The sequence below is a fragment of the Megalops cyprinoides genome, chromosome 21 (assembly GCF_013368585.1).
Source record: "Megalops cyprinoides isolate fMegCyp1 chromosome 21, fMegCyp1.pri, whole genome shotgun sequence".
Lineage (NCBI taxonomy): Eukaryota > Metazoa > Chordata > Actinopteri > Elopiformes > Megalopidae > Megalops > Megalops cyprinoides.
In genome coordinates, this window is record NC_050603.1 from 17,001,577 (window position 1) to 17,011,583 (window position 10,007).

The 10,007-nt window shown below is 49.4% G+C and overlaps 1 protein-coding gene across 1 annotated transcript in view; it reads left to right on the forward strand.

Annotated features, from left to right (window-relative positions):
- LOC118768769 (oxysterol-binding protein-related protein 10-like) overlaps positions 1 to 9,626 on the forward strand; it is a 50,763-nt gene extending 41,137 nt beyond the window's left edge. Inside the window, exons 8-13 of the mRNA XM_036515678.1 lie at positions 1,380 to 1,526; positions 2,626 to 3,094; positions 6,366 to 6,552; positions 6,900 to 7,082; positions 8,977 to 9,130; positions 9,376 to 9,626. Of these exons, the coding sequence (XP_036371571.1) occupies positions 1,380 to 1,526; positions 2,626 to 3,094; positions 6,366 to 6,552; positions 6,900 to 7,082; positions 8,977 to 9,130; positions 9,376 to 9,420 (1,185 nt within the window). The 3' untranslated portion in view covers positions 9,421 to 9,626. The remainder of the gene's footprint in view (positions 1 to 1,379; positions 1,527 to 2,625; positions 3,095 to 6,365; positions 6,553 to 6,899; positions 7,083 to 8,976; positions 9,131 to 9,375) is intronic.
- The last annotated feature ends 381 nt before the right edge of the window (positions 9,627 to 10,007 follow it).

The following is a 10,007-nucleotide window of genomic DNA, read 5'->3' on the forward strand; positions in this document are numbered from 1 at the left end:
ATGAAAAGGCCCGGGATCTATTTATAGCGCCCTTCACCCTGCTCTCCGAACGCAGTGGGAATGAGCCTTGAGCCTGGATGCGGAGCGAGGGAGGAACAGCCGAAGTCACGCCGCTGAGCGCGCTATGAAATATTCAGGTGAAGCGCTGGAAGAGGCACGCTCCCGCCCCGCCATCAGAACCCGGGCGATCCGGTGAGCTCATAACCCGGCGTCCTGGGACTCCGGGTTTACCGCGCGCGTTTCCAGGGAGACGGGGCGAGGCGCTCCTCCTTCGTGTGCGTTTATGAGGCTCCTCTGCGTCCTGCGTGATCTGCATAGCTGATGTAAGATGGCTGTCCCACTTAAAAGTGTTTGTTTGCACCGCGAGGCCTGTCACATGGTCTTGAAGCATGTCTGCAGGGGGAAATGGAGGACAGGATGGCTTTTTTTTCTTTTTTTTTGCTCTGAGCCCCCAGGCCTGCGTGTGACAGCGTGCACAGCACGTGCTTGCATTATGCATTAGGAAGGAGGCAGACTTCAGCCTGACCTACTGCAGGCTGCAATCCAATGGATCTACTGCCAGCTCAGTCCCGGAGCATAGCGGAGGACCATGGACGTTGTGACCACATTACTGCAGTAGAGTGTGGGTTTAGTTTTAAAAGGACGTTTGACGTATGTTGTTTCTACACTGCTGTGTGTGTCTGGAGTGGTAGAAGATTGTTAAATATGTTGATTGTGTTTTTCTCGAGTACAGTCTGTGGGCTTGGAACTGTTGATGTGTTTTACTCGTGAGTGTCTGGAGTGGTATAATAGTTTCAGGTTAGACTGTCTGCTCTCCATGCGGATTTATTCTCCATAGTTCTATGACCCCTTGTAAGGTCACTTGTTAAAACTGTTCTCAGTTTGTCTGAGGTTGTGCCGTTTTGGTGTATCAGCGTATTCCAGGAATGTCAGCAAATGGGTCTGTGCATTTACATTTAGACTTACATTTGCATTCATTCGTCTGGTAGACTCCCTGATCCAGTGAATGTGAGGGTAATTTGCGATGGAGCGCGGGAACGGGTCCACTCAGGTCCAGGGCCCCCCAGGGAGCCGCTGACCCGGCCCCGCTCACGACGGGTCGTCTCTGTCCCCTCTCTGTGGGAACGGGTCCGCTCAGGTCCAGGGCCCCCCAGGGAGCCGCTGACCCGGCCCCGCTCACGACGGGTCGTCTCTGTCCCCTCTCTGTGGGAACGGGTCCGCTCAGGTCCCGGGCCCCCCAGGGAGCCGCTGACCCGGCCCCGCTCACGACGGGTCCTCTCTGTCCCCTCTCCGTGGGAACGGGTCCGCTCAGGTCCCGGGCCCCCCGGGGAGCCACTGACCCGGCCCCGCTCACGATGGGTCCTCTCTGTCCCCCGCAGCAGCCCGGCGGGGAGGCGGTCAGCCCCGGCGAGGAGGTGATAGACACCGAGGACAACGAGGAGGAGGACCTGGGGGTTATGGACGACCAGCGCAGCGTCATCCTGCACCTGCTCTCCCAGCTCAAGCTGGGCATGGACCTGACGCGGGTGGGTTTTTAACAAAATACACACCACCCCCCGCATTCGCGCACTGTACTGTAACAGCTGATCCAGTTATGTCCAGTTATGTCATTAATTATAATTGTGTCAAGCCTAAATTCCCAATCCTGCACTTTCAGCCTGGCCATCTAATAATCCTCCAGTTTAATTGGCTGAATAATACCCTCCCGAAATTACTTCTCTCCCTAGGCTGTCATTTCAAATGGGCATTGGTTCTCGGTTCACCCTGCTGGTTAAAATAAAGGATAATTAAAATAAAAATAACAAAATCATGAGCATGGATAGAGCGAAAACAAGGAACCAAAATCGGAACTATTTACAGTACCACGGCTCAGTGCAGACAGTCCAGCCCAGTTCCCTTGAATGTGGCGTCTGTTTTGTTCGTTCCACATTCACATTCCAAGCTTCCTCGTGGCTCATAAATCTAGACCCACCCCACCCTAGTCAGAGTAATACGGGGCATTGAGGACGAAATGGCCTCGTTAGCCTCTCCCCATAGCCGCCGGCTCCTGTCCAGCCACCGTCACATTGATTTATGGGATACCAGGCCTGATCATGGCTGGCATGGGTGCAGGTTGCTCTCTTGTGAACAGCAGGATCGGCTCATCAATGTGGGTATTCTGCCGTGGGCAGAGGGGGTGGAGGTGGAGCGGGGCAGCTCGAAAGAGCTGAGAAGGTGGGTGAAATACATGGAAGGAATGAGGTCACCACTGCCAGGCCTTTGCCTGGGCTAGGAGAGAGGAGCGGTCAAGAAACCTTCTCCAAGCCCACTCCTTCAGACAGTGGGATTTCTTAGTCATCGGCTTGTGTGCTGTGTTGCCCTAATACGGCAGTGTAGCATTGTAGTAAAGGAGCAGGACTCGTAACCAAAAGCTGCCGGTTCGATTCCCCACTGGGAGACTGCTGTTGTACCCTTGGGCAAGATACTTAACCCAGAATTGCCCCCATAAATATCCAGCTGCATAAATGGATTTAAAAAATTGTAATCTATGTAAGCTGCTCTGGATAAGAGCATTTCCTGTATGCCAATAATATAATGTAATGTAATGTACTGTAAAGTCTCCACCCACCCCGCCTGTTTCAACAGGTGGTGCTGCCGACGTTCATTCTGGAAAAGCGCTCCCTGCTGGAGATGTACGCTAATTTCATGGCGCACCCAGACATGTTCCTGTCCATCACAGCGGCGGCGACAGCCGAGGAGCGCATCGTGGCCTTTGTGGAGTACTACCTGACCGCCTTCCACGAGGGCCGCAAGGGCGCAGTGGCCAAGAAGCCCTACAACCCGGCACTGGGCGAAACCTTCCACTGCTCCTGGGAGGTGCCGCAGGACAGCGTGCGGGCCCCGAGGACTAGCAGCTCCGCGCCCGCCACCACGCCCCCCCGGGACGCGGCCGGGCGCTACAGGGTGCGCTTTGTGGCCGAGCAGGTCTCCCACCACCCGCCTGTCTCCGGGTTCTACTGCGAGTGCCAGGAGCGACAGATGTGCGTCAACGCCCACATCTGGACTAAGAGCAAGTTCATGGGGATGTCCATCGGAGTGTCCATGGTCGGGGAAGGTAAGGGGGAGGAGGCAGCAGGGATCAGTGGGCGTGGTGATGACTGTGAGGGCGTGTAGAAGAAAAAGGGGTGTGGTGAAAAGGGGGCGTGGTCAATGAGAAGGAGGCGTGGTGAAGAAAATAGGGGTTTGGTGAAGGAGAATGGGGTGTGGTGAAGGAAATAGGGGCCTGGGGAAGGAAATGGGGGTGTGGAGAAGGAGGTGGGGGTGTGGTGAAGGAAAAGAAGAAAGCAAGCTAATTGAATAGTGTAATGTCTTCAGTGAGTGATTAGTTTCCAGACTGACATGGCTTCACATGACTTTTGTTACCGGGGTGGAGGAATGTTCCAGAATTCAGCAGTAAGTCAGCGGTGCAGGACAGGATTGCCAGACAGGTCCCCAGGCTGTATTGGCATGTCATGTCAACAGCTGCTTCCACCATATCACTTAAGGATAACTGTAAATTTACAATTTACTGTACATAGGATGCATTCAATTTAATCCTTGTATTTTTAGTACAAAGCACTAACCCCCTCACAAGCACTCAAGCACTAGACCTGTTGTTAGTGCAGTATCTGACTGCTCTGTGTGTGCTGTAATTGATTACCTGTCTGCGGTGAATGTGATGTGGCCATTCGAGTGTGTTAGAAAACATAAAGCAAAGCGCTGTACAAACACATGCCACCGTTCCGGCACGCTAGTATTACTTACAGGCCTCTGACAGACAGGTCCACAAGCTGCCAGTACCATAACGTATGTGAGCCACATGCATCCTTGTATTGGGAGAACGATTCTTGTCAACGATTGATGTTAGCATGTGTGTCGAGGAGTTGCGGAAGCTACTCGAGGAAGTACCGTGCGTGAGGCGGGTTCATTTCACACGAGAATGTGATGGGATGTTCGACCGGCTTGCGCTGCATTTGGCCTGTGAAATCGGGTTGGCCATCGATTGACATTGACAGCGGCTTTGCATGAATGGCGTGATGAAGCCTGTTTTTAGTATGGGAAATAATTGATTTTTTTTCATAAATAAAAAAACAGCCGAGGAAAATGTTGAGCAGGATCAATTTGCGTGACACATGCTGCCAGCCATCTGTAGTTATCCTTACCGATCTATAGTGTCTTGAGTTGTATGGATAGGTCAGAGAGGGAATAGATTATATCATAAAATGACTGTACAAGCACAAATAAATGTCAATGTTAAAATGACAGATATGCACAGAAGCTCTGTAGAGAAGCTATTGAGTGATGTCTAAGGCGATGCTGCCGTGGAACCGGTTAGGAATTGGTTAGGAGTTGTGCTCAGACTCAAAGTTCCTTTGCCGAAAGAAGTTTTCAAGGCACATCACCCTTAAGGTGGATTTAATGCGTCAAACCAGGCAAAAAGTCTGGACAAAAGCCAACAAACACAGACACACTAAGACAAACCACCTGGACACAGCGTTTGGTGTTTTATGTTGGGAACAGCCCAGTCAGTGTGCAAGGAGCTTTATGATTGGTTCATATGGATGACATCAGAGTAATCCCAGGCATGGGAAGTATGTCTCTATGAAGGGGCAGCACCTCATCCGAGCCATTGTGGGCCCAGTCTGAATTTCCACCATTGGTGCGTTTATCACCAACAGTCGATTCCTAGGCAGTGCAGGAAAAGCAAAGCAAAACAAAACAAAACAGCAATTGGTTCAGTTGCCCATGGCTGACCTGCTCAGCCTCCTTACACAGCAGTAAAAAAAGTGCTGGCTAACTCCAGCAATCATCTAACTCCTCCTAATGAGACCTGAAACGATGAGTCACACGCCGGCCATTTTCCTGACCCAGGGTGTTTTTTCCCCGCTCTAATGAAGGACTGGGTGTAATTGGGCTTTCAGAAGGAGTAATGAGCCGGCTTTCTGATTTCCCCCCCATGCACCGGTGGGGGGGATCGATGACGTCCCCTTCCGGGCATAGGTGAGTCATAGGTGCCACTTTCCCACATCCTTGTCACCGCCTTCCTCCCTGGTGCTCAAAGTGCTGCTGCATACCCCCACGTTTTTCAGGAACGGTTCCACCCAAACGCATGCGTTAGCTCAGGGGAGAACACATATGGTTGGATCTGAAAAAGCGTGGAGCAGATGTGTGCATTTTACCTGTTGTTCCTCAGAGGTCACCTTGTGACAGTCCTTGTTAGCCAGGGAGCCCTCGCCAATACCCTGGTAATGGAGATTTGGGAGAACATGTGACTCCACTAGCTTGTAAGTGGGCGTTAAGGCAGTAAAAGAAATGACGAGACGTCCACGGAGTGGCGGTGCACCGCATTGTTTAATAAAGAACTTGGTACAATTGCAAATAGTGGCCCACTTGGTTCTGCCACGGTTCTTGCTGTACATACAGGGATTAAAAGAACATCCCAAAGAAAAAAAGCAGTACCACAAGTGGTGTTAAAGAGGCAGAGCTGAATGAAATGCAAACCATTACAACCTCTGCGGTGGCCTTTGTGCAAAACATATTTTAAAAAGATGGACTGTGTTCACTCTGTCGTAGCTCATTGCACCAGATTATTCATTACTCCAGGTGTTTAAATGCTTATTTACCACAACACAAGCTGCATTTTTTATGTGGTGCAGATTTTACCAGTGCGCTGTCAGGAAAATCTGTACAAGGGGAAATTTATGTAGGTAATCAACTTTCAATTAGAACAGCTGGCAAATAGGGATCGTGCAGATGCTGGGCTGATTTAACTGATTGAATTAGCGATTATGAGCTGGATATTTAATTCATTTGACAAAGAATCACTGTGCGAATGGCTGCAGATCTATGGGATAACGGAATGTGTAAGATTGGCTGTGTGATGTACTCTCCTTGGCTGTCTTTTATTTTGATGCTGTCATTACATAAGCAGAAACTGACACTGTCAACAAGCTCATAAAGTCTTGGTAAAGTACATGGAAATGTGATGCACATTTATGCTGATATTGGTGGTGCACACTCCCTGAGCTGAATACATACTTGCTATAGAATACTGATTATGTTGCTAGGTACCTTTGGATATGGTTGTGAGTTGTCTGTGTGTGTCTGTGTATGTGTCTGAGTGTGTCTATGTGTGTCTGAGTGTGTGTGCGCATCTGTTTGTGTGTGCGTGTGTTTTTGTCTCTGTGTCTGTATCTGTGTGTCTGTGTGCCTGTGTGAGTGAGTGTGTCCGTGTCTGTTTGAGTGTGTCTTTGTGAGTGTGTCTGTGTGAGTAAGTGTGTGTTTGTGCCATGCTGTGAGGTTGTAGCATGGGTAGAAGGTGACCTCTGACCTCTCCACCGGAACAGGGGTCCTTTGCCTTTTGGAGCATGATGAGGAGTACGTCTTCACACTGCCCAGTGCCTACGCCCGCTCCATCCTCACCGTGCCCTGGGTGGAGCTCGGGGGCAAGGTCTTCATCAACTGCGCCAAGAGCGGCTACTCAGCCACCGTCACCTTCCACACCAAGCCTTTCTACGGAGGGAAGGTACACAGGTGGGGTGCCGTGTGTGTGTGTGTGTGTGTGTGTGTGTGTGTGTGTATGTACATTCACTGTGTGAAATACACTTTGAGTATTCTGCAGAGACCAAAGGCAAAGCAAACTGAAGTCTTCAACACGGTAATCACATAAACTATGACATGAAATACATACTGTAAATATAACATGTAAATATAGACACAATTTAAATATAATTGTGTGTGCGTGTATGCACATATATGTGTGTGTGTCTGTAGAATAGACAGCAACGTCTTCCCTGAAGGATCATTTAGTTTTTTTTTTGTGCAGCTCTGTGGTAATGAGTCCCCAAGTTAAACATATGGCTTTGTGTGACACCTGACAGGGTGACAGCCGAGGTGAAGCACAACGCCACCAGCACCATTGTGTGCAAGGCCCAGGGCGAGTGGAATGGGACGCTGGAGTTCACCTACAGCAGCGGGGAGACCAGAGTGATTGACACCGGCAAGCTGCCAGTCATCAGGAAGAGGATCCGGCCGGTGGAGAAGCAGGGAAAGTCCGAGTCGAGGTGAGAAGCTCCGGCTTGCACGCCGTTTCCGCTTGCTGTCTGTCATTTGTCAATGTTATTTGAGGAATAATGACAAGAAGAAAAATGCCTCTGTCACACGGAAAACAGCACCTTCTGCACAAGGTAACTCCATATTTTCATACCTCAGAACCACACATATAATACCTGCAAAGTCTCCTGTGAAAAACACACCTTTCACGGCACCTTTCAGACCTGACCCCTTATGCCCAAGCTTTGGATCATTTTGGAAAAATGTGTCTGTAATAGCTTCACTGACAGTGAGCTCACACCTCCTCGCAGTGCTAGATATTGCAAGTGACAGGTGATGACCCGCAGCTGAGAATAGACCCTCTCATTGCCAAATTGTGCCCTAATTGCTACAGAATGGCAGCTGAGTGAAACTGGCCCTGCTGTTAATTTGCTGAAAGCATTCACTCATGGCATGCAATGGTTCGTCTAACTGGCGTAGCTGTTGTGCAGACATTCGATGGTCAAAGTCCCCTGATAGAAGATTATCTCCTGGAAAACATATATAATAGAGAAACCAGCTACAGATAAAAAGGAAATATCCCCCCAATGGTAGGCAGATTTAGCAGCTGTATATGAATCCCTGCTACTTCTGGGAGTTGGTTAACCACCCACTGTAGCTAATTATGCACCTGAAACAGAGGCTTTTGTCTCCCCAGCTACTGAACACACTGGTATATATCATCTTTTTTTCCACTCTAATGCTGGAAGTGTGGCATAGTGGTAAGGAGCAGGGCTCATAAATGAAAAGTTGCTGGTTCAAATACCCACTGGAGCACTGCTATTGTACCCTTGGGCAAGGTACATAACCCACAGTTTCCTCAGTAAATACCCAGCTGTATAAGTGGATAAAATTGTAACCTGTGCAAGTGGCTCTGTATGTCTGCTAAGTGACAATGTAATGAAATGTAATGTAATGCCTTTTTAAAGCAGACTTGCAGACTGTTCTGACGCTGTGATAGACCATATCCTGCAGGGTTTGGTTTTCAGGTCATGACTTTACAATATCCAGGAAAGTTAAATTCTGAGCAGTCAGAACTGGCGGCCGGCAGCAAAGGAGCCGGTTCTTCCAATGAAAGGAATAAATTGGTGGATGAGAAGATAAACATTAGGCAATTACGGAATCCGCCAATCCATTTTCGCATTGAAGGATTAGCGTTCTGCCTCTTAAGTCCTTTGCAGCGGAGGTTTAATTGCTAAAGATGGATCACTCCTAAATCCCTGAGCCTGTGGGTATGTATTAGAAGGCCAGGTGAGGCTAACCTTTAGTTTGCGGTTTTCCTCATGTTCCAGCCACCGTTGTTGGCGCTATGAAAGGTTGATGTTTTACAGCGTACACTGTATGAGTAGCATGCATGATTAAGTCTATATCTCATTATCTCTATATCTGTTGTGTGTGTGTGTACTGATCCTATCCCTCTCTGTCTGGCCCCTGGGTGTTTGTGTTGTGTTTGTGTGTTGTCTCTCTCCCTCCCTCTCTCTTTTTCTCCCCCGTGTGCATGTGTATGTATGTATATATGTATGTTGGGTCTGTGTGCGATCATGTCTCTCCTGCTCTCCGGTGTGCATCTTTGTGCATATGTGTGTGTTTGTGTGTATGATCACGTCTCTCTCCCTCCCTCTCTGTCTTTCTTTTGCGTGTGCATGTGTATGAATGTGTGTATATTGGTGTGTGTGTGTATGATCACGTCTCTCTTTCTTTTGCGTGTGCATGTGTATGAATGTGTGTATATTGGTGTGTGTGTATGATCACGTCTCTCTTTCTTTTGCGTGTGCATGTGTATGAATGTGTGTATGTTGCTGTGTGTGTGTGTGTGTGTGTGTGTGTGTGTGTGATCACTCTTCTCTCCCTCCCTGTGTGTGACAGGCGGTTGTGGCAGCACGTCACCACGGCGCTGAAGGAGGGGAACATCGACGCGGCCACCGAACACAAGCACCGTCTGGAGGAGCGGCAGCGCGAGGAGGAGAGGCAGAGGGCCGCCACCAACACGGCCTGGAAGCCCAAGTACTTCGTCAAAGAGGTGAGGCTCACCCCAAAATCAGCCGCTTGTTGCGCCACTTGTTTTGTGAAATAGGTTGACGTTTGAACATTAACTTCCTTTGTTACTCTGTTGTTACAGTATTTATGTAGTTCTCATCGAACCACATAGCATGGTCATGTTCAGCTCAATTACACCTCTTAATCGTATAGGTTTTATCTGCATCATGAGTGTGGATCATCTGAAAGTTAACTCTGTCTGACCCTGTGTTGATATGGTGCCCGCAGGGAGAGGGCTGGGTGTATCACAACCCCCTGTGGAAGACACACTGACAAGAGTTCCACAGCCAACATCCAGAGAGCCCTGTTCAGGAAAGGGTGGGGCGAGGGAAGGACACCGGGAGGAGGAGCCACGGAGAGCACCGCCCCTTTCCTGAGGACTTTGAAAGCCAACCGTCCTCTCCGTCGGAGCCAAAAGTGTACTGTACAAACACTACTTGTGCTAGAATCTCTTCCACCTTGGAGAGGTTTGGTGAGGGGGGTGGGGCGGGGGGGGGATTAGAGAAAGATAATTTTTCTATTACTCCAAATAGAATATTTCTATTTTTCACTTTGCCAAGACTCTTTCTTTTCTTTGCACATGTATGGTACGGCGTGATTAGCCACTGGTGTTTTTTTTGGTCTCGTCCTCCATCGTCAACACAGTTGCACCACATTGCTGAGTTGTGTTCACACTGGTGAAGGCACCAGAGGAGGCCGGCATGCCGTGGTCACGTCAGGAGCGGGTGTCCAGTGGCACTGTCTCTCCTCACAGGAAGCTGCATCATCAGGTCTCGTCCAGTCAGCAATGTCTGTAGAGCACTGTCGAGCAGGCTCACCTGTGCAATCTGTTCCCACCTGCCAGCACACGACACATTAAT